Source organism: Serinus canaria, chromosome 2 (assembly GCF_022539315.1).
Source record: "Serinus canaria isolate serCan28SL12 chromosome 2, serCan2020, whole genome shotgun sequence".
Classification (NCBI taxonomy): Eukaryota; Metazoa; Chordata; class Aves; order Passeriformes; family Fringillidae; genus Serinus; species Serinus canaria.
The window spans coordinates 61,176,972-61,201,732 of record NC_066315.1 but is presented as its reverse complement, the minus strand read 5'-3'; the positions used below and the strand labels follow the sequence as shown (position 1 = coordinate 61,201,732).

Genomic DNA, 24,761 nt, shown 5'->3' with positions numbered 1-24,761 from the left:
GAACTGTAAGGCCCAGAGGGTTCTCATCCAGAGCACAATGTCCAGCTGTGTCATTAGTGGTGTCTGGCACAGGTAATACTGGGGTTGACAGTGTTTAACATCTTCTTTAATGACCTCGATTATGGGATGTCACACTTTCAGTGACAGCAGGAAACACACATCCCACACATCCCATCAGTCTCAGTGTTTCCTGCAGATGTCCCTTTGCTGTCTGAGCACAATCTCATCCTTCCCTTCTCAACTCTTCCTTACACGCTTGTGAAATCAAGCTCCAAAATGTAGGAAATTAATTACTTAAAGGTTAATAATTAACAAACTGAGGGGGTTTGTACAATGTCAGTTCTACCCCTCACATGTATGCATAATGACGTGGTCTTTTATTATGTGGACATTTTTCCTGCACAGTTCTTCATTCAGTATGAAGGATGGGCAAGTCTCATGGAGTAAATACCTGTTGAGTATTTACTGCCCTCATAATTATTCCATATGCAGGGCTATACATTGATTTACTATCTATTCCTATTACAAGCTTTCTTAGAGAAAGTTTTCACTTAGGAATGTTTTGCAGTCTCCATTGTAACATTGTTCGGAATCTTCATGGGAGAAGTCTTCTTGGAATCCAGATCTCCAAGTCAGATTTAACAATTTTTAACATCTAGGCAAAGATTTTGTTATTGCTTCCGCTGCCTGCAACAAGTAAGAATCTCAAAGAAAGCAATTCTCATTACACATTATTTTCAGGATAAATGCAGCCTTTTCCCTAAATGACTGTAAATTCCTTATCATCACACAGATAAAGACCATATTTGCAAGGATAGCAGGATAGTACCATAGAACCTTACTCACAAGGAAAGATAAATCACAGCTGCACACCAGCCTTAATTACAGTATCTCCTAAGCCTTTGAGTTCTGCAGGGTACTTTCTCTGCAACAGATACCTGGATGATGACATCCCTTTAGGCAGTAATTTGTTTTTTATAGACCAACAGAAGTCCTTGGGCCTGCAATTAGCTTTCTTTATGTAGCTCTCTGTACACTTCTTATGTATGTTTTAATTTCCACTTTCTCTAGGTTCCTTCCACTAGCTCCGGCAAGTGAATTGCACCTCTAAGAGGTCCCACTGCAAACTGAAATATCTGGCACAGAACTGTGTTTCAAGAAAAGAACAACACATCTCTTTTCCCACAGTATTTTCTGCAGATTTCAGTTTATGTACAGCAAAGTTGCTGTTCAGATGAACCCCATGCTTTTTATTCAGAGCTTTTCCACCTGCCACCCCACAGTGACAGCACAACTCCACTTCCAGAAGACAGGAACATAGGACCCTCTCATTCAGATGATATGGGGCCTGTCTCCTGGCCATCTCATTTGGCTGTTGTACAGCTCTGAGACTAGCTTTTAACATCTGTTTACAGACATAAATCTGCGGTGAGGATTTATTTTCTATTCTTTTGTAAAAATAGATGCTGTTTTTCTGGGTTTATTGCAGTTCAGTTAAAGTGTCCTTCTGAGAGTAACAGTGTTTTCCTTGCTTCCTGAAAACTTCTAACCTTTCTTATGCATTAAGCCAGACCCTGTCCTTCAAAAAGAAAAACAACATACAAAGAAGCAAGATAGGATTTAACTGTTAATAGTTTAGCTTTAGTTTATTTCAACTACTTGACTTACACCGTTGACAGAGTAATGAACTCCTAGAAACTCAGATGATGAAAGAACCAATACATGAAAGTGAATTCTGGAGTGTACCATGCATTAGCCCATGCACTGTCTGTTTTACTCTCTCAATTTAACTGTGCTTTGTTTCTGCTCCTGGGATCCTGGCTAGTCTACTACATCTACATGGCTCTTTTTATACTCTTGTTTTTGCTGTTTCTCTTTAAAGGTCTGCTCTAAAGACTCTCTGATTTTGCCATGCTCATTCTGCTGTGGTTTTTTTTTTTTTATTTATTGCTTTCTTTCCTTCTGCTGTAATATCATGGCCCACATTTCTTCTCTTCATCTTGCAGGATCCTTGAAACCAATGTAGTGCTACCATTTCCATACATATAAAAAAATGTGCACAGAGTTGGATATTGCTGGCTGAACCCTTAAGAGCAGTCCACAGTAGCAGAACTGATCATTTGGGTGAAATTTTAAAGACTGCTAAAGTTCTGCAGAAGAACATGAAATTTTCCAGGCAGCCTGGGCTAGAAGGACCATAATGAAGATTTTGAAAGGCTGAGCACAAATGCAGACTTGCTAAAAGAAGTTGAAAATACTTGCTAAAATAAGTCTTTCTCATCTATTAAAAAGACTCAGTGGTAAGCTACTGAGGGATTTCCTTACCACAAAATTCATTGATCCCCAATTGTCTAGATTAAATTTTATATTTCCTAAAAGGTTTGTTACCCTCTCCACAGAGGAAGAGCAATCTTCTGTCACCTTTTGTGCATCAGGTCACCACTGTCATGTTCTCTTGCCCTGCTTCTGCCTGTGACAAAACAAAAGCCAATCTGCAAATGTTTCTTCTTCTATAAAGAAGGACACATTTTTCTGACTGGGTTTTCTTGCCTATTTTTCTATGGATTCTCTCCATGTGGTATCTTTCCTAAGGTGCAGTGCCCAAAATTGCATCCAGTCAGCTAATCAAGGCTTTTTCAGCGCCAAACAGAGCAGAATTTATTCCTTTGATGGAAAACATGCCCAGAATGGAAGATGCCCTTATTTAATATGCAACAAAATTGCACCTTAGCCAATATTTCCATCTACTCCGATTGACCTGGGGTCACATCAGGAGAACCTTTAGGCAGGGCTGAGGATTTGATAGAGCAACTCACTTGGTCACTGCTAGAGACAGAAACATGGAAGGCTCCCAAGGAAAAGGGTCCTTATCTGCCTGACTCAGCAGTGGCAGCCTGGGCACGCTGGCTGCTGGGAGCAGTGGTTGAGGGAAAGGTGTGTCTGGAAATAAAACATGAGAAAATGGGGCATGGCTGGTGGGTGCTGTGCAGGGTGGGGCATTTAATAAGTTAAGGGGGCGTGTTGGCGAAGCAGCTTAAATTCAGGGGGTAGGGCGGTGTTCGGCCGAGTGTTGGACCCAATTATCTTGGAGGTCTTTTCCATTCCTGAACCATTCTATGATCCTAAGGGGGCATTTAGTAAGTGAAGGGAACTGGGAAGAGCTAGTGGGCATACTTCCACTGTTTCACCTCTTGGAGGTAATACAGACCATACAGGAAGGGGGTATTTTGCTAATCTCTTACTTTTTGGGGAGAAAAAATAAGTTAAGTGCCTCGGGTGAGCTGATTTGAAAATCTGTGGATGCAGGCGCACGAAGAAAGCGGAAAAGTCGGTCCCCAGCTACGGTGATGACATCCCGCGCAGGGACGCTTTTAAAAGGCTCCCTAGGAACTTCCCCACTGGCACAGGCCGGTGCCGCTCGGACCAAACCGGGACGAGAACTCAGGTGATCCCTTCCGAGCCGCAGAGCTGCCGGGCGGGAACCGGCACCTCCCGGCGGCTCCGGAGCGGGGGCAGTGGCAGGGAGCGCGCCCACCGGGCGGGCAGGCGAGAGCCTTCCGAGGGCTGCGGAGCGGCGCTCGCCGCACGCCCCCCGCGCTGAGGGGAGTCCAGCGGTGTCGGTGTCGGTGTGGGTGTCGGTGTGGGTGTCGGTGTGGGTGTCGGTGTGGCTGTGGGTTACGGTGTCGGGGCGGGCCCGGGGCGGTGCCCGGGGCGGGCCGGGCGCTCCGTGCGGGAGCAGCTGTCACTGTCAGCGAGCCGGCGAACCGGGATCCCGGCCGCGCGCAGGGGGAATCCCCCAGCCTCGCCCCCGCAGCCAATCACCGCGCCGAATGCAAATCGCGGCCGCGCCCGGACCAATGGAAAGCCGGAGGGGCGGGGAGGCGGCCCCCCCGTTGGACGGCGCGGAGGTCGGCGGGGGCCAATGAGGCGGTGAGGCGGGCGGGGCGCGCCCCGGGGGCGGGGACATGCAAATTTGGTTTGAAAAGAGGGCGGGAAATCCGAGTTTCGCGGGAGGCCCTTGGCGCGTAACCCGTCTCCTTTCCCTTCATTCATTGTCAGCAGCCGCCGCTTCCTGGAGCCATTTTCCAGCCGGCCCCACACAGCGGGAGCGGCCCCGCTCCATCCGCCGCATCTGCCCGCCCCGCCGCCTCCGTCCCCCCCCGGCGCCCCGCATCCTGCAGCCGGGGCCCCCCCGGCACCCGCAGCCCCCAGTATTTTGCGCGGGGCCTCGGCATCGAGGAGGAAAGGAGCTGGGAAGGCCGGGGGGGGAGGAGGGACGGGGGGGAGGAGGAGACGCGGCTGCGGGGACAGACCCGGAGGGAAGGATGAGAAGGGGACTCCAGCCTTCGGCCCCGGCAGCAGCGCCGCCGCCCGCGCCGTCCACGGACTCCAGAGCAGCCCCCGCCGGCTTCCCGGCCCGCTTTGCCGCCGGCACCTTCATCCAGATCCGCAGCACCGGCGCCGTGGCGGGGGCGCCCTGTGTTGTCTCCTCCTCCTCCGCCGCCGCCGCTTCCCAGGCTCCCGGTGCCTTTGCCCCGGCGGCGGATGGGGGCCAGCCCGCTGGCAGCTCGCTGTACTGCACCCCCCACGGACCCGCCGGCAGGACGGCGCTGCTGCAGCCCGCTCTCGCCGGAGGCGGAGGCCGCCCCCCGGTAATTTTGTGTTTTCCCCCCGTCCCCGAGGGGAGGGTGAAGGGGACGGGGGGGGATCCCGCCGCCGGCCGGACCCGGGGGGCGGGCGGGGTGCGGGGGGAGGGCAGGAAAGGCGGAGGCAGCGCTTTGTTGCAATAAACTTTCCTGCCTCCTTCCCAACCCCCGCTGCCGGGTCTTATTGAAAAGGAGAGGGGAAAAAAAAGGAAAAAAAAAAAAAGGGGGGGGGGGGAAATAATAATCCCCCGCCACGTCCCGCCGCACGGGTGCAAAGAGCGAGCAGCCGGCAGCGGGGAAGGGCCCCGGGGCGGGGGGCCGGGCCGGGCCGTGCCCCGCCGGTGTCTCCGCTTCACCCCCGGAGCCGCCGGTGACGTCTGGCACACGTGCGCGGAGGCCGCGGCTGTGACTGGGAGCCGGGGCGGGCGGGGAGGGGGACGCCGCTTCCTCCTCCTCCTCCTCCTCCTCCTCCTCCCTCTGGCCTGGGACAGCCCGACCGCCGGCCGGCTGCCCCCGGCCCCCGCCGCTCTCCGAAATGCCCCTGCAGCAGGTCAGTGACTCGTGGGGCGGCGGCGAGCACCAACCTTCCTCTCCCCCCGCTTTAGAATTTATACCCTCTCCTTAAAATTTACGCCCCCCCCCCCTTTCAAAAAAAAAAAAAAAAAAAAAAAAAAAAGAAATTCCGCCTCCCCCACTCGTGGGGTTTTCTTTGTCCTCGCCGATTTCGGGTGCGCGCTTGGCCCTCGTGGGCTCCGCCGAGTTGGAGAGCGGGGGAGGGCGCGGGGCATCCCCGCCGCGCGGGGGTCGTGGGCGGCGGGAGGGGCTCACCTGCCCCCCCCGGGCTCCGCGACCCCCGCCCGCCGCCGTGGGATTGCTCAACTCCTTCCCACCTCTCGCCCCGGTGCGCCCCTGCCAGGGCAAAAGGGGGTTTAGCACCCCTTCCCCCCCGCCCCCTTTTCCCTGCATCTAGTCGGTGATGGTCCAGGTATGGGATGGTGCTGTAATCCTGAAATACTTCTGGAAGAGCTTTGGGGGCAGCTGGGAGGCCCGTGAGGATGGCATGAGCTGCCTCTCGTGTGGGTTTCTGCAGGTGTTGGTTGCTGATCTAGTGGTGGAAGTTTCAAGGCTCATCAAATCCCATCCAAAGCTTTTTAAAAAATAATTGTTATTATTTTTTTTACTTTTAAAATAAGCATCTTTGCTGTAGCTGTAAAAGAGAATTGATTGGTTTTTTATGCTCTTGGTCTTTAGCATATCCTAATAGCACTCAGTGTCAAGCAGGCTACTTCAGGCCACTTTGTAAATATTTGGCTGTCCTATGTGAAGGTTGATTCCTAGAAGGTGGTGGTAAGTGAATGCAAAGAGGAACATATGTTACATGATGATTCTGGGAAAAAAAAAATTATACAGGCATTTTTAGCTTTGTGGGAGGGATGTTGATGTCATAGGAACTCCTAAATTTTCTTATTAATGGGTCCTGTAAGACCTTCATGTATGATTTGAGTAGTGCCTTTTGTTTTTTGGGGTTTTTTTGGATGCTGCTCACCTCTCTAATGGGAGGAATCCCTGGCCTTAAAAACCTGGGAAGGCTTGTTTCCACCTTAGAGGTTTGGAATTGGGAGAAGTGATTTTGGCCTCTGCCTGCAAAGAAGTCCCCACACAAGTGATGAGTTTGTTATATACCCTCAGCCTCCATATTAACTTTAGGAAGAGATGTGGGATGGAGGAGGAAGAGAGTGGTCAGGCCAGCAGTATCTACAGCTGCTGGCTGGCACCCTCCAAGGGTGATAAACCATCCATGGCACACACCAGGAAAGGGGCCGTGCATCCTGCTCTGCCCTGAGAGCCGTGCTCATGCAAGTGTCCTTCTTGGAGCTGTGCTGGTTTGCCACAGACCCATCTTTTGGGAAGACAGGCTGAAGCACTCTAGTGCCCTGCCTTGACTTTCTGCACCCCAAACTGCTTGGCAGGGACACTATCCTGCCCTTTCTGGTCTTTCCTTGAAAGTCATGGAGGATTCTCTGGGACTGGGAGGTGAGGATGTTCTGCCCTTTGTTCCTAGCAGAGTATTTTTGACAAAACTAGTATTAGGGACTGGTGAAAGGAATGAGAAAACTCTGGGTAGCTGAGGCAGTGAGCTTAGGCAGGTAGCACCAATATAAATTTAGCTCTTGACTATTGAGTTGCAAGTAGTGGATGGAGTCCGAGACCCCCAGCTGAAAACAAGGCCCTGCTATGCAAAAGATTGTCGAGGTAAGTCTAAAATTTGGCCAGCACACCTGCACTGGTTAGGATTATGAAAATCATCTTGCCTTGCAGATGTAACTGCACTGGCAACCCACCCATCACTTCCAAATATAAACTATGGTATGACTGAAAAAGAGTCAGTACAGCAGTATAGTTTAGGCTGTGCAGGGAGGTGTTCAACTACACGAGCAAATGGAAAAGGTTCTTTGGCCCAAATAAGCTGCTTCCTCTTGGGAATTTGGTAGTTATTTTATTTTATCTGTGCTTGTGTATATGTAACACTACTGGAAAGGCCTTGAAAAGTGGCCTAGTCCATAACAAGAGGCCTCTCCAGCCCCACGCTGAGGAGAATTGGCACACTGTGCCGTGTCCAGGCGAGTGTCTCCATAGTGTCCAAAGCTGGTTCCTTGCTCTGTGGCAGCTCCTGTGGCTGAGGGTTGCTAACTGGGCCCTGGTGCCCTGGAGAGCCCTGGCTCTGGGAAGCTGTGACCCAGCCTGCCTGCCCTTTCAGCTTGATTTGCAGGATTCCTGGGGAGTTAATAGAAAGTGTTACCAGGTGGATCTGAACCCCTGCTATGGCTTAAACACCAGCAGTAATGAAGAATTTAACCCTTGCAAAACAGCCATCAGTTTGCACCCGTTGGGAGAGCCTGAGCCTCTGGAGACAGGGTCAGTGCTGTGGCAAGGGGCCAGTGGTCCTGCATCCTCCCATGCTCTCCTGCACCCTGCTGGGGGCTGGTGCCTTTTCCCTTCTGGAATCTCAGGCTTCCCATGATGGAAAATCAACCCTCACCTAAATAAATGTTTTCTGCTGGGCAAACAGGTTGAACCAGCTAATAGCAGGTCTGGGAAGTGCCAGGGACCATCAAGAGAAAGTAGTGGCCAGGGATGTGGCATAGTTGTGACACCATGCTGTTTTAGTGTCAGTGAGTTTTTGAATTGACCTGGATCCTCATGAGAATGCAGGAAAAATTAATGGATGAGGTACCCCAAAAGCATTCTCACTGGTGTTGCCTTCTCACTTGGTTGGTGTGAGAAAGTCACTACCATTTGCACTACCCTGTATTCAGAAATGGGCTTGCTATAAAAGCAAGCTGCTCAAAATGTTTCTAATTCAAATAGTAGAGAATTTCTTACTGTCTTTGGGTTATAAAGATAAGCCTTTAAGAAGAGGGCCATTTTCTTAGCCATGAGAAAATGCTTAAATGGAGACACCACCCACATGTTAAGTCCTTTTTAAAAGGGGCTAAATCCTCTTAACAACAATATCTTTAGAGAACTCCTGTGGCCTTTAGATGACATGAGCTGTGGAGAGGCTAGTTCGGCATACTTCAGAAGGGGGCAGGAGGATTTACATTTCCAAGCTGAATACTTAGTACCTCTCTCATTTTTCTGGTGGTTTAGAAAGTACCTCTTCCTTCCTCCCCTCTTCTCAGCAAGATGCAGCTGGAAGGGGAAAAAAATGGGATAATGTACAGTCTTTCTCCTAGGTGTTATGTAAAGGAGCAAGCCAAATAAGACATAAATAGTGAACAAGGATTTAGGGTATGGAAAGAGAATATGTAAGTCACATAAAGAAGCAGGCAGTTAACTTAGTAGCTTTTCTTTATTTTGCAGCCATGAAAAGGTTTGTATGTGTTTTCATATTCAGACCTGTTTTCTTTGCCTGATATTTTGTGTTAGTAGAAATGAATGTTAGTATGAGTCTGGGACCTTTGCTTTTTGACTTTAAGGGATTTTCTTAGGTTCAAGTCCCTCTCCTCCAGCAACACACTGTTTCTGAGCCCCAGGAGGTACAATATGGTCCTTTGGGTGCAGCTGTCTGAGGCAGGTTCAAAGAAGTACAGATCATGATTGCCCTAACCATGCTGACAACCATCTTGTGAAGAAAAGTGGGCATCCTACTAAAACCCTACAGGAAGAGGCTGTAGCTTGCTGATGGCTTTGCTATCCTCATGCAGAGTCCAGCTGTGCTGGTGTGGCTCCATCTGCACCAGAGCTCCTGAGTATGGTAGCCCCACCATGATAAGGGCTTTTGGCAGGGCTCTCTGGACAGCTGAGCTGCTCCAAGGCTTTACTGTTGCTGGAAGGAATAGGCTTGCTTGTCCCTCACTATCTCCTCTGTATCATCTCCTTTGCTCTGCTGTAGCCAGACAGGGTTCTTCCCCTGCTGCTGTGCCTGGGGAGCATCTGGCTGTGCTGACAGCTTGGGTCTTTTTCAGTTTTAACAAGGTAGAAGAGCTGGGTCTGAGCATTAGGTCTGGCAGGCATCTTGGGCCTGAGATGGGGTGAGTGAGAAGGAAGGGGACAGGAACTTGCCCATGCAATGGTGCAGAGGTGTTATATTGTCCCAGCAAGCCTCCATTTTATCATGTTGGTCTTACTGTTCTTTCTGTGAGTGTATTTTTCTTGCACTGCCAGTCTGCTTACCAAAATCTGGGTAGGGGGTCACTTTATGTCCTGTTTATTCTTCTGTAGAGGATGCTCCACCTGGTTGAGCAAATACAGGCATTTTGTTTCCCCTCGTTTTATTCCAGGTGTGTTGGTGCTGTTCTGTGAATTTTTACTGTGTTCTTATCTGTGAGTATGTGCAAGCATTTACAAGGAGAATAATCTTTGAATTCAGGAACAGCTGTATATTTTGCAAGATGAAGGGTTTCCCCACTCCTTCTCTGATTATGACTGTGGCAAGTGTTTCAGGAAAGAACACAGGGAAGGAGGCTTGCACAGGAAAGTCCTTCATGCCTTAAGAGAGCACTTTCTTGGTCAGGGCTTACAGTGGGTTTTATAGCTTCCAGTGGCTGGTGATTTTTGTGATCCCTGTTTAAATCTAGCTGTATTTCTGGTTCTGACCTTAGGTAGCAACACATTCTAGCCATGATTTAGCTATTTTGCATGAAAGGAACAAACTATTTTCTTTGTTTCTTGTCTTGCTTTTTGGTTTTGTTGTTTTGTTTTCTTTTTCAGTTTGAACTTGCTGTCTATATTGTTCTTGGATGATCCTAGATATTGTGGTAGGGAAAAATGATTTTCTGATATGTTTCTCTGCACTGTTTATGATAAATTATCTTATGTCCTCAGATGTCTTCTCCATTCTGAAGAGTGTCAGGCAATTCATTTCTCCTGAAATGAAAGCCTTTAATATGAAGCTAAAGGTGTCCTTTTGTAAAGGAACCACATGGGTGTGAAAACAAGTGTGTCTTCTGTAATTGTGAGTTTTTACTTGTGAAACTTATGTGGACTGGCAGCTTTGAAAGGTGTTTGGAGCACAAGGTAAAGTCACTTTGCAGAGACCCTTTGAGACCCAGCTAGTTTCATGATGTCTTAACCTGGCCCTGGGAAGGGGAGTGGGAGGTGTGAGACACAGGGAATGAGTAGGCATGGCTGCTGTGGGAATAGCTCATGAGATGCAAAAAGGAAAGTGAAGTAGCACCACTCCTCTTTGGAGCCCATTCCTGTGCAGGCCAGTAGGCCAGGTGTGGTTGTGGGAGGGAAATTCAGCCCATCCCTCCTGTCCAGAGCACCAAGAATGACATGGGTGAAATGAAGACAGGAGCTTTTCTTGGTGGCTACAAGTATGGTACCTCTCAGGCTTCACTTCTGAAGGTGTCTGCTTGGCTGATGGCCATGGCTCTGGTGGCAGGGTTGGTCCTGCTGCTGGTGTGCAGGGGTGGGAAGGTGACTCAGGTTTCGGCCCTGGCTTGTGGGGGAACTGCCTGCTAAGGATGAGTTGGAGACTCTTGACTTCAATTCCAGTGGGTTTCTTGCACCAGTGGTGGTAATGAAGATCCAGCCCAGCCCAGTGTGGGGCTTCAGCAGATGGAAAGCTCTTAGAGTAACTAAATCTCCAGGTTTTAGAGTCTCTGCAAATAATCCCATTTGCAGCTGGCAGCCCTGAGTGTGTATGTATGGAGATAACTCTCATCCTTACAAATGACTAAGTTGGACTTCAGGCTTTTGTTTTGGCTGACAGAGTTAATCACTTCCTGCATTATTTTTCAAGACCAGGGTTGTGCACAAAACAGTAATTCTGGGGAGAAGAAGCCCCCATCACGTTCCATGGGAGAAGTGATGTGCATTGGGAGGGAGGCTGTCCATGCCTCTAAGATGGGGCTGCTGCAGAGCTGGAGGTGCTGCTGGTGATTCTGTTTCAATTTCAGTTCTGTTTGAAGATGGGCTTGGCAAAATTGCCCAATATATCACATCTTTAAAAAGAAACTATTTAACTTCTGTTTTCCTCAAGTAAGTTGGTCCAAAACCACACTTGGAAGTGTGCTGTGCCTGGCATGGGTGTCTCTTGAAGTACTATGCTGTCTGCTTGGATGCTGCTGCTATTTGCTGGATCTAGTGGCATTCATGGAATTGTTAATGCCTTGTGAGCTCAACATAGCCTGTGGTAAATATTTGCATCTGCAAGCCCTGAAAAGGGAGAAGGCTGGAGCTTGACTAGGTGTTGATTAAGCCAGGGCTTAATGAAAATGGCCTCTGTTGTGTGGTTAGAGAGTACTCCTTCATGGGTTTTAGCATCCCTTTTATACATACATGAATGCATAGCAAATGTGCTGGTAGCTGTTTGCAAACTGAGCTTGCCTAAGGTTAATAGCGTGTGTCATGAGGCTCCTGTCCCACTTTATGAACGTGGGCAGTTGTTGACCTGACCTGTGACAGTGTGAAAACTAACATGCTAACTGGCACTGCTGCTCATGCATGCCCTGCAGCTCTCAGGTGTTTTGTGTCCAAGCTCTTTGGCCTCGGACTAAGCTAGGAAGGCAAAGTGGAGCATTAAAGATCACCTTCTCAGGATCAGCTGGCATCTCTTCTGTGAGTGTGCTGAGTTATGTGGGCAAATACAGCTTTTTTTTTATTCCTGGCTCTAAAAGTAAAACCAGTATTCCATTTCATTGCTTTCCTTGAGTAGGAGACTTAATTTGATCACTTCCAGCTACTTTCAAGATTCTTCCAACTTGTATGTGGCTGCATTTAGACCCAGAAGCGTCCACTCTGTAAGGCTGGTGGCTATTCAGGTGCCTCACTTCAAGGGTCTAGAACCTGATTTTTCAGAAAATGTGGGGTGTTTCCTGTGATGCACACTTAGAGAATTGCAGATGTTGAGTCCTTGGTATCTGGAGCGTTATATGGACAAATCACTGTTACAAGCAGAGGCTGCTATTATTTTGGCTTTCATTTATTTATTTTTACAATGAAATTTTACGATCCTGTCACATAGACCTTGCGAGCCGCTAGATGTTTTGCAAAAATCTGTGAAAACTTTTAGAAGCCATGTAAAGAACTATTTTTGGTAAAAATAAGTAGTATTGGGCATCTGGACAGCAAGAGATGTTTGCTTAGCCTTCGCTGCTTCAGCTCCAGCATTCCTGCCCTGAGTTGTGGTATGTCTGCTGGTTATGTATGCATAGATTCTAAAAGTAATTTTCATTAATGAACTTCTTGAAAGACATTCTCGTCTTAACCATGCTATTCTGGTTTGGGTTTTTTTGCTTGTTGTACAGCTGTTGGTTCAAAGGTTGTTGCATATTGCATAACTTAGTGCTAGAAGAGGGGGGCGGGTGAAGGAACTCATTGGCAAACTTCCTTCCTTGTTAATTAAGGTGACATTAAAGGTCTCTGGTTTAGGACTCAATGGTGCACACCATGCACTGCAAGAGTCTAATTCTTATATGTCATGTCAGGCTCATTGGTCCACTCTACTAGTTCTCTCTGAATATAACTTTGTCTTAATTTTGGTTCTACCCGTTAGTTATAAAATCATACTAAAATTAGAGTGCAGTAACAGATACTTTTTTTTTTTGCAAGGCACTGAATATGCACTGTAGGATTTTATAATTTTTACACATTTTAAAGTACAGATGTAATTTTAGAGTGAAATACTTCTCCATGGGATGAGTGTACTATGCTGTCTAAAAACTTAGCTTTCAAGTTTGCCTTTAAAATGTTTTTCGGAAACAAATTGACATGCAGACTTGTTTGCATCCCTCCTTCCTAGACCTTCAATTTAGGAGGTGTCATCTGGCAAATTTTAGATCTGGAAGTAAAAACCTTATCTCTTGGCCCAGCAATTATATTGGTGCAGTCCACTGAGTTTGACAATAGGCTTCTGACTTTTCGGGCTCTACCCGAGCGTAAGCAGATAAGTATGTAAAAAGTACAAAATGGTGCACAGAGAAGGTTTGATCTTGTACCATAGGTGGAAAAGTGGTTTGTGTGTGTCAGGTTGTCTACCGTAGCCTAGGCTGGGTATTAGGAGAATGGTCTTCACCCAGAGGGTGTTTGGGCACTGGAACAGGCTCCCCAGGGCAGTGGTCACAGCTCCAAGCCTGGCAGAGTTCAAGAAGCCTTTGGACAGTGCTGTCAGGCACATGGTGTGATTACCAGGGCTGTCCTCTGCAGGGCCAGGAGTTGGGCTCCGTGATCCTATGGGTCTGTTCCAGCTCGGGTTATTCTATGGCTATTAACGGGTAATGGTTTTAAACTAAAAGAATGTGGATTTAGACTGGATAGAAGATGGTTTTTACAGCAGGGCTAATGAAACGTAGGAACACATTGCTCAGACAGGTGATAGGTACTCATTCCTGGAAACATTCAAGGCTGGGTTAGATGGGGCTCTGAGCAACCTGATCCAGTTAGATGTCAGTGCTCATTGCAGGGGGGTTGGACTAGATGACCTTTAAAGATCTCTTTCAACCCAGGCTATTCCATGATTCTATAGGAAAATGCATGCTCTAAGGAGCAGATCTGAAGGGTTAGCTGCATTCTCTGAGTGCTTCTGTAATGGAAACTGGGCTTTCCTTCACCTTCTGCTTGGGTGTTTTTTAACATCTGCTGTTCTTTAAAGTCATTTTCCTACCAGGGACACTAGAAATGGAATTATATGGAATTATAATGTCTTGAACCATGCTAGTAACCTAATAGTGCCTTCAGTACTTGTTTTCTTGTGCTGTTAATTCTGGAATTAAATGGCAATTACCATGTATATATGCTGGTGCTATTTTGCCTTGCCAGCGTTGTGTTTTTAGACAGCGTTGGTCCCACACATTGACAGTCAGTTTTTTGTCCCCATACAGTAAGCTAGTTCACACTTTGTCTCATGTCTTCGCATAGCGGGAATTGATGTTGGTTACAGCTCTCACAGAAGCCTTTTGTGTGGTGATATCTGAAAGCTGTCTTGTTGGAGCTTTTATCAAGGCTTTTGCAATGAGGCCATTATCTCCGCTCGTGGAAAAAACATAGATATTCGCAGAAATTTTTATAGCAATGCTTGGTAAGTGTCATGCTGGGACAGAGTGACAATGCTGGAGCAGGACAGAAATAATACCCGAGGTGGCAGCCATGCTGTGGCGGGGTGTTATCTGTCCTTGCAGACTTGGGGACAGGGTGGGAAGGGAACCCCACACGGGGCAGACGGAGGGAGGTGATCAGGGCTATCGCAGGCACAAATAATCCTGGCCGACGGCTCAGCAGAATAAAGTTTCACTTTTCATGGTAAGAGTTTTATTGAGTGGCTCTAAGTAACCCAGCTCTGAATTGCTGTATAATGCTTCTGCGCCTCTTCTGTACTGTGTTTTTTTGGGTGGGTTGGTTTTTGGTTTTTTTTTTTTTTTTTTTTGCTTTCAGCTGCGTGGTATCTGTGACCAAAAAGTGTCTCTGGGGAGTTATGTAAAGCTGCAAGTTGGGTGAGAGGAAGCTGAAACTTCACAACCCGGCTGTAGTACCCTTAAGCACAGAATTCTTTCAGCCAGTAAAAAAGACAACTTACTACTTGAGGTGGGTGCAGGGAGGGCTTTAAAAATTATAATAGCATTTTCACTGGCTTCTTTGTCTCAACTGTGGGTATTTCACTGCGTTTATTCTTTCTTTCCCTCAGGAATTATGGGTTAGAAAAAGCTTTTTTTTTTTTTTTTTGTAAAATACAGTGTCCTCAAAGCATAAGCAAGTTGCTCATTTTCTTTCTCTGATTCTTAATTGTAAGAGCTGCCTTGATGATTTTTTTCCCACCTCAAATTAGCAGTTTATTTATAACATGCTAATGTTCTGCATGCCTGTTGGTATTACTGTTCTGTCGTGCTGAGCTGAGAATTGTTCTCTCAAAAACTGACACTGCAAAGATGACATAAAAGAACATGAGAAATTGCCTATGATAGAGAAACATTCAGGTGGCTTTTGGTATGACTTTGATTCGCGCTTTCTATAAAATCATTTACATTTCCTTCCTGATTTCTGTTGCTAGTCACATTCGTGTTGCTTGGTTTTATTTTTGCTTACCAAAAATAAAGAAAAATGCGGACCGTTGGCTTTTGGCATCCTCGTTACCCTTTCGTTCCTACTGGCAAACTTCTCTGTGATCGTCTTCCACGCAGTGTCACCAGCTGCCTTCTTGGATTGCAGGCAGGGGAATGAGGAACTTTAGGAGGTGTTTCCCCCTTCCTGCAGGGTGCCTGTGGAAAGCCTCTTCCAGATCTAGGGGTTAGCAGCATCACTCCTGTTGGTCCTCCACTTCAGCTGCTCTGCAGAAAGACAGGGGATCATACAAAGCCCACACCGTGCAATGTGGGGTGTCTTGTGCATGGAAAAGCAAAGAGCAAAATAAAACCACATCCCATGAGTTTCTGTACTTGGAGCCATGTGTTTTGTAGGTGTTTACAAGAGAGATGGCAAAGAAAGATGCAAGATCATTTGGCAGCCTCCAGCGTTGTTATGACCTGTTCATCTGTAAAGATGCTCTTCATGTTGCTGCTGGTCTTGGTGCACTGAAGTCCTTCCCTATTGTGTTGGTGGCTTTGTGTTTGCTGAATATGTGGGAAGTGAATGCAACAGTGGTGAACAGGTTGTGTGCAGTTGGCTAGATATTAAACTTAGGTACAGCCTTCTGTGGGCAGAATTAAGTTAGTAGTTACAAAGGAATTTCTTTGGTGGTGTTTGTATTTAGGGGGACAGAAACCCCTTTTGCTGTGAAAGGGAATGTGTTGGGAATTCCAGAGACTGGCATATTTAATTTAGAGGAGAAAAAAAAAAAAGAGGAGGCAAATCCCCCTTATTCAGAGCCATATGTTCAAGATACTATGCTTAGTGTGATTTATTTGCTTCAGAATTAGGGAAGAGGGTTGCTAGGAAAAGTAAGAGGCATTCACTTCCTTCACCCAAAAGATTTTTATAAGGGTGATTACAATCTACCTCCTTTCTCCTTCTTTTCTAGTCCTGGAGAATAATCAATTTAGCGATAAGTCAGAGCAAGCAAAAATGTGATTGTTCTCCTCTGCAATGCAGAGACTAAGATGGACTCTTTTCTCTAAGGCCAAAATCAGGTCTTTGTTTTGAAGTGAATCAAGAGTTACCATTATGTTTTCAGTAAGAGATGATCAGAATTTCAGTCCTTTTCTTTCCCCTTTAAGATTTGTGCAGTTTTGGGGCTTTTTTGGCTACCCTTTCACTCTTTTGATAGCCTCAATGCCAGTTTGAAACCGCTTCCTTACTTCCTTCAACGTGGGGAAGAGCCCCAATTGTACTGGACAGGGATTATATCTGTTCAAAGTACTTCATTTCCAGTGGAGAAATGTGGCTTTCCTAGCTGTTTAAAAAGCTCAGTTGCCTCAGGATGTGGAAAGCAGGTCCCAAACTCTGTTCAGCCAGCAGCAGAGAAGGGGGGAATTGCCTTCAGACCTTGCAAGGAGAAATCTTGAGGCATCTGTGAGGTGCTATAGTATATCTAGCTAAAAGTATCAGATACTTGAGCTTGCCTTATAATTTGTTGGATGGCAATACCTTGTTGAAATGGAAAAAGCCAGCAGATTTGGAACTTTGTGTAATGCTGCAATGGTGTAAGAGGGGTGGCATTAAGATCCTAGTAAATGTACTTGCTCACCAGCTTTCCCACTGAAAGTGCAAGTGTGGCATGCCTAGAAGATTAGGAATTGCCTGCCTGCCTTTGATGGTCCTGGAAGGTTTGCTTTCATCCTGAAAAGCTGATGTCAGATTCTTTGTCCAGATTTAGCCCAGTCTCTTTGGTTAGTGTTGATCAAATCATGCAAATGTACTGTTCCTTCTGCTGCAGAGTGATGCTCAACACCTTCTACAAGTACTTCACCTCTCCCTGAGAGATGATGCTTTTTGTCCTCATTGTTGCTCTGCCTCATCTTTGAGTGCCTCTCCATGACTGCGTGGGCATGAGCCCAGCATGGAGCAGGTGCAGTGATCTTCCCAGCCAGAACCTTGAATTAGAATTATTGTCTCAATGGGAAGGTGCATTTTAACTGGCTACATGCATCTCCTGTAGCATGATGAAATTGCATCGGTATTTTCACTAAGCGTTTTTTATCCAAAATATCAATTTCAACAAAGTGTTTTTTTAAGTTCACTATTAAGGTCTTTATACTTAGAAGACAGGCCAGCAAGGTGGTTTAGGTAAAGAACCCTTTAGAATGACAGTATGGAATTTTTTCACCCAAACAAAGGAAGGTGGCGGTTTGAGCACGTGCCAGTTTGCCTTTCCAGAGCTGTGATACAGCTGAACCACAGTGGAAATCTGGAACCATAACAACACTGCTTATAGGAAGTTTGACTCCCTGCATTTAACCACAAATGTGGTCAATGTTAGGAGAAGCAATAGCAGAGGGGAAGAAAGGTGGTAGCATTTGATTAGCTTTTTTCTCCTTGTTTTCTGTAGTGAGGGAAGAGCGATAATATTACTAACTGATGGTTCCAGTTTCCTTGTTACACTTTGAGGATCCTCTTTTAGGGTAGATATGATAAGACTTGCTTTCAGCATTTTAAATAGTCATGTGCTGTTGAGCAGTTGTGCTGCTTGTTGGGTGTTTCTGAAGACGGTAACATGGAGAAGAGGATTAAATGCCGTGTCAAGATCCTTCAGGTGGTCAGTAGCTTCACGCAGGGATTGAAATGCAAAGTGATTCAGTCATGATGGGTTTCTGCAGGAGATTATTGAAGGATTGAGGTCTTCCTATTGGTCCTCACCATTGTGCCCTAGACCAACATGCTGTTTTCATTCAGTTCAGCAGCACGAGAACGGTTGTCTGTCTTGGGCACTAAAATATCCTGCTGTTTCCTATCTGCACGTTCTTGGAAATGAAATGTAATCCTCTCATAGGCAGAGTAGCCTTAATTGCCTCAGGGGATAGGAAGGAAAGGATGATTTGGGAACCAGGTCTGTTCTACTTGAAGAAGTTCTTCCCCTGACAGAGGGGATTTCCTGGAGCCATGCTGGGAGACCCGTTGGGGATGTGGTTTCAGAGTCAACTTGCAGCCACGACCCAAATTGGTGCCATGACACAAATAGGGTCACGCTGCCCTCCCTCCCTCCCTGCTTTGGCGCCTGCCCTCGTACCTCTCTGTGTTTATCAGCCCGGGGACTGCTCCAGCTGAAAGCTAACACTGGCTGAGTGATTAGTTTTCAGCACAGGGAGCTCCCTGGCCCAGCTGGCTACGGGGTTAGGGTGGAGGTGGCCGGCAGAGGCTGCCCCCGGCCGTGCCCTCTCCCTGCACATGGGACACTTGCTTGGAGTGGCAGCAGACCAAGAGCCTCGCTGAGTGTGTGACCTCAGCACCTCCTAGAAGCCAGTGGAGTTGTGCAGAACGAAACCCTAGCAGATGGCAAAGAAATAGGCAGCTTTTGTGCCTCTGCTCTCTGCTTGGGTTACCAAGGGCGTGCAGCTGCCACAGCCTGGCCAGCAGTGCCCAAGGGCTGGAGGCAGCTTGCACGCTCTCCCCATCTCCAGCTTTGAAGGGCTTGGGGGCAGTATAGTGGGTTTGTGAGCACGTGGAGGAGTAACTATGGCTGAAAATATCCTCAGTTCATGGAGGAAAGCCATATTTGCTTAAACTGGGAATCTGCTCAGAGCTGTTTGCACCCTGCCTCATACGCTTGTCTTCCAGTCCCTGACCAAGGCTCCCAGGCTACGTATAATTTAATTACAGTCTGATGGCTGGCACTGAAGTAGGTGAAGATGAAAATGTAATTTGTGCCTAGAAGTTATGTATGTAGTGAGCTTGCAGTACTGGAGGCCTTCTTGGCAATTGCTGCTATCGGGGTATACCTCCAGAGGAAAGACTGGCTGTGCTGCTCTGGGAGGTACAGTCTGACAGCTACAGCTCTAAACAGGGCTTTAGTATGACTGATTGTTGATAGGTGAAAGTAAAGGAGTTGTGGTCTTCAATGAAAGATCACAGAATGCTTGGAGATAGCAACTGGGATGGCTTTTACAGTCAACAGCTGCAGCTAAGGGTCTTGTTTAGCTTACGAAGGTGGAAAGGCTGATGGGTGGTAATGAATACCAGTCACATGCAAAGTTGGCCAAAGAAGGCTGAGTTTTGTGACTGCACTCATAGTAAAGTCTCCTTTCTGCCCCTTGAATGGCAAGGTGGAGCCAGCCTGCGTGGAGTGAGAGCATCCAGGGCCCTGCTTATTCCATGCCGTGGCAGAATTCTGCCTTTGTGACCAGAATATACTGCTGAATTTCAGCTTTGGCTGGAAAGAAGGTGTATCATTGTTATTGTAATCCTCCACTACAAACTCAGCTAGTGCGGAACTACCTCTGGAGACAGCCTGGAACTCACCGGGCTGTGAAATAAGAGTTTCTCTTTAATCTGTTGTCTGTTTTCAAACATAACTATTTTGTTATTGATTACTTGTGAAAAAGGTCTGATGTGTTTATCTCTCAATCCTTACACATGCTGCCCACTGCCAGTAGCCTCAGTTCTCCCCTGAGCAGCTGCCAAAATTTCCATCTTTCTCCCGATTTCTTTAGCACCATTGTGCATTGAGACGCTTGCAGGATAGCAGTATGCGAAAGCTGTGTAGCATTCCTGTTTATCTTGGAAGTCAGTGTTTTACACAAGGAGCGCTGTAACTCTGCCATATTTACTTTCTTGCATTTAATTCAATAAAATGTATTTACCTGAAGTGGACACGAAATTTCCAGTTTGCGGTGGCTGCAGAACTCGTGCCAAGTCAGGACAGAGTGCGTGAGGGCTCCTTGCCAGTGCAAAGCGTGGGAGGAAATTCGGGAGTAAGACGACTCTTGCTGCTATCATCAGCAGGCGCCTGTTGAAAGGGTAGGAGTTATGGATGTCAAGGAAAGACAACAAGTTTTTGTGTTTTCTTGAATTTTAGACTCCCAAGACAAACCGATGACTGGCAAAGCAGGTTTCGTCCAAGACTGTCTTTGCTTTAGCTTGGATAAGAACTTGCAGTCCCAGATAGTGAGATGTAGGCAAGTTTTCTGGGGTAATCTTAGCTTTACAGTTTGATTATAGTTTGGAATTAGGGTTGGGAAAACAATTAGTGTAGAAGATGAGTTTCTATGGGAATCTATCATGCTGAAGGATTTTTAGCAATCTAGCAAGCCTACAGGCTGGTGGGAGCTTCCCACGGCTGCCTTAAGTTACCTTTTCTCCTGCTTCTAAGAGAACAAGGCTGTCCTCCTTCCTATCTGTATATTGTTGAGAGAGGGCATCGTCCACAGGCTATTTTTATTCCTATTCCTTTCCATAATTATATGTATCTGTCTGGATGGAAAGCTCTCGTGTACTTTTGAAGGGCTTATTTGATCTAAATTTAAGGATGTCTCATGTCCAGTTGTGAAACTTGCTATTTTAGTTCACTCTACCTACAGCTTTTACTAAAACAAGAGGAAAAGGATGAAGAGGAGAGACTGAAAAGGGTGTGTGAGAGGAGGGAAAGATGACTCATAAGTGGGACTGCATTTGAAAATGAAAAGGATCAAGGTGTCCTGATCATAAGAGAGAAAGTTATGGCTTTTGTGAAGAAGGCACAATTAAACCATATGGTCATTTATCTTCTGAGCACATTAAGGTATGTTTGGGGAGGAATCCATGGGCCTGAGCTGAGTAGATACATTTCTTCTCTCTTCAAAGTTATTTAAAGAAAGGAATTTTTAGTGCAGCCTTTAATAGGTGATATTTTAGTGCTAGATTCCACTGGAAGACTTCCCCAGGCTTCTGGAAAATCCCATTTAGCTGTCCATTGCCTACGGGATAGTTCTAATAGCTGCATGGTTATACAGCAGGACAGGTAGCAGAAAGGGAAAGAGTGGGAAGGCCACAGTACAAGAAACCAAATGGACTTTGTCAGAACTTTGGCCTACAATCAATGGAAATTAAAGCTCATGAATAGATGCACAAATTTCTGCTTTCAATCCAGGTGTTGTCTCTTTTATCCCTCTGCTAATGTTCTGCTCTTCCAGCCAGCACCCGTAAAACTTCCAGAATACTTGGGATGGTCAATAGTCTTGAAATAGGGTCAATAGTCTTTCTGTAGGGTTTAAGCAGTGTGCAGTTATGAGGATGAAGTTCTTCTGTATACAGCGCTGCAAAGAGTGCCTGTGGTGTTTCCAAAAGTGTTTACCAGCAGTATCCCACAGCCAGCTCTTCCTAGCTTCACCCTTCTTCTCCTGCCAAAAGTAGAGGTTAACAAAGTTACAGCTGTCCAGCATGTGAATGAGGCTGATAGAAAATACATTTAATTTTGTAAAGCATTTGGATTAACAAAAGTAACTGTCAATGTGAAAATGGTTTTAAAAATCAGCTAAGTGGCAGGAAAAGGGTCCTTTTGATTGATTCCAGTGAGTATTTTCCCTAATCCCAATACTATGGAGTGCTTTCATCCTTGTCACAGAAGTAAACAAAAAAACTGTTACTGATAGTAATGGCCAGCAGAATGGGAGATGATAATGGAGCTCTCACAACTTGCTCTGTAGGCACATTCAGACACACTGTGTCTTCAGTGTGGCGAAAGGCAAAGTGGTATGCCAGAGCACAGGGAATGCAAGCCTTGCCTTATGAAAGGGGGCCTGTATCCTGGAAAGCAGCACTTCTGGGAAGTCTGTAGTGGACAAGCATCTGCACACCAGCTTCCAGCACAGTGCTGAGAGGCAGTGGCACTGAGGCTTGCATCCTGGCATGTACAAAAAAATGAACAGGAGTGGGAATACTTTTGCCTCAGTCAAAAGTTTTGGTGTGACTGGTACCTAAAATGACATAATGTGATTCAGTGCTAGTATTTGTAAGGGAAAGATCTTGAAATTAGAAGGTGATGTTAAACAGGGCAGCATGAATTATTTGAGGGCTGAAGAAAATGCTCTTCAGTGCAACTTAAGCAATGTTTTGCTTATGAAATTAATATTAAGGACTGACTTGACTGGTAGGAGATGCAGAATAGGGGGTGGTAGTTGATACAGCTGATGGTTGCACTGCTGTCCAGAGGGACTTCGACAGGCTTGAGGAAGAGGCTGACAGGAATCTCGTGAAGTTCAGCAAAAGGAAGGGCAAAGTCCTGCCTCTGCTGAAGAATAATTCCAGGTACCAGCTTGGGCTGGGACAAACCTGCTGTAAAGCAGCTCTGCAGAGTGAGAAGATCCTTTCCTTCTGTTCAACCCTGGTGAGACACAGCTGACATGCTGGGTCCAGTTCTGGGCTCCCCATTATGAGAGGGCACGGACATAGTGCAGCAGGTCCAGTGAGGGGCTGTGAAGGTGGTTAAAGCCTCAGAGCATCTCATATAGAATAAGGGGCTGAAAGAGCTGGGACTGTTGAGCCTGGAGATGTTTAAACACATGATGGGCGAGAGCGAAGAAAATGGAGCCAGGAACATGGACTCAGTGGTGGCCAGTGACAGATAAAAGGCAGTGGGCAAAAATTGTAATGAAGGAAGTCCATTTAAATAGAAGATTATACAGCAGAGGTGTGTTGGAACAGCTCCCTTAGGTTGTGGGGTTGCATTCTCTGGCCGTATTAAAAACCCAGCTGAATACAGCCCTGAGCATCCTGTTCTAGTTGCCTTCTCTTTGAGCAGTGGCAGGTGGACTAGATGATCTCCAGAGGTGCTTTCCCACCTCAGCCACTCCCTGGAATGATTCTGGTGTTAAAGGACTTCTTAAGTTGTTGAACTTGAGCACTTGGATAATTTAATATTGAAAGCTTGAACAATGCAAACTCAAAGTGGAAATTGGATTTTTTTTGAAGTGAGGGGAAAATAATGAGTTTATGCCTTCCAGTTTTGACACAATGACTGTTTTGCTGTAATTTCTCTGTAGAGTTATGCTCTGTAATTTCAACTCTGAACAGCCTTGAGGTTAGCAAATCCTTCTACTTGCTTTTTGGTAGGAGCAACTGTGTTTATGGTACTTCCTGACAGGTGCTTGTTCATTTCATTTTCATAACAAAGACTCTAAAATTGCATTCTTATTCCTGGCTACAATAGCACAGCAACTAGGGTCTGTGATATGTAGGAGGGGATATTAGAAAGTCAGATTCTTTTCTTTCATCAAAGTGTAGATTAGAGAGAAAAATGCAAATTCACTTCATTTTAAAATTTGAGACTTCAGAGTGCTACTAGTTTTTCTGCAGAAGTCATCTCAAGGTGTTTAGGAAATATATTGTAAAGAAGACAAAGTAGAAGGGACAGATTTTGTCTGGTGTAGGTCAGTTTTCACAGAGGTTAAAGTCCTTGTTTGACTGTGAAGATTTTCTGCTTCACTAAAGCCAAAAGGGGTAGCTCTTTGAAAATATCCTATATAATCTGAGAAAAACCAGCAACTTGAATGTCTTTTCCCCTAGAAAACCTGTGCCTCCCTGGAAAACCATCTGTTTTGGTTGTTGTCTTGTAAATTAGGCTGTCACATCAGCTGTTTTAGATTGTCCTGTGCATGACAGAATTTTCCTAAATGTGCAAAAGAAAATTAACCAACACTCATTTATTTCACCTAAGGTCTTCTGCCATCTTGTCTTCTTTTTATCCCCTCTCTGTCAATGGGAATAAGTAAAGCTTCCTATTAGAAATCAGTTTGTTGTCATTTTGCCAGCGCGCTCAGGTTGTTCTGCTCCATGCTGTGGCTGATGGATTGATAAAATACTGCCAAGGTAGAATGTGCATCACAGTGAAAGCTCAGTGGATTAGTTATTCTTTGTGACATTACACAGCATTTAATGTATCAGGAACTTGGCTCTCTCTGTGCCATTTCAGCCACATAAACTGTTGCCAAACTGACCTGTGCAATAAAAGCAAATGCAGCAGCTGCCTACCTTGATGTGGGGAGGGAGGAAGTCATCAGTTTCTAGAGTTTAGCAACCCAGGCTAGGTGAAAACCAAGTTTAGGTTGTAGTCAAAGAGATGTGCTGTGAAGAGAAACCTTCTGATGGCAGTACCAGCTCCAGATCTAGGGTGGAGGAGGCTGTTGGCCATAACTGGGGTCTTTAGGGCTCAGCTATCTGTGATTTTTGCCCTTGCTCTCTTCCTATAATCTTTTATCTGTTTCTGTGACTTTCTGCTAATCTGGAGCCTCCTTTCTGACTGCATTTGGGAATAGCTGCTTTTGGATATGTAAACCGTGTTTTCCTGTTTCTTGGGCACTTGTTATTTATTTTTGTTACTCTGAGGTTTGGTATGTGGAAGAGGTTATTGTGTTAACTTCATCAAGGTTCTGTAAGGATTTTTTTTTTTTTTTTTTTGTATATAATGCTGGTAATTTAATTTTTGAAACAATACTTAATTAACTTGCGAATGATAAATCGATCTCTGGTGCATGGTCAGCATTATGGTTACTTGTAGGTGCAAGGATAACTTATCAGGGTTCATCTGTTTGAACAATGCTGAGACTCCCTTCAAGTGAACTAACGCTCCCAATTTACATGATGGACAAAACTATCCTGTGTTATGGTAAATGCTTAGGACCCCACGTTATTTCTCATTGTCTGATTCTGTAAATGCAAATCATTGCATGTCGCCTGGGTCTTCTAAATGCTTTTTGTCAACTTTCACAGTGACCTTTGGAAACTAGATAATATTTTTATCGCCCTAAATGGATTCAAAGTCCATTTATT

At 46.0% G+C, this 24,761-nt stretch overlaps 1 protein-coding gene across 2 annotated transcripts in view; it reads left to right on the top strand.

The window, feature by feature from the left end:
* Window positions 1-3,938: 3,938 nt before the first annotated feature.
* E2F3 (E2F transcription factor 3) overlaps window positions 3,939-24,761 on the top strand; it is a 42,101-nt gene continuing 21,278 nt past the window's right edge. For both annotated transcript variants that reach the window (XM_050970960.1, XM_050970959.1), the window contains exon 1: window positions 3,939-4,652. In XM_050970960.1, the coding sequence (XP_050826917.1) occupies window positions 3,966-4,652 (687 nt within the window). In that variant the 5' untranslated portion in view covers window positions 3,939-3,965. The remainder of the gene's footprint in view (window positions 4,653-24,761) is intronic.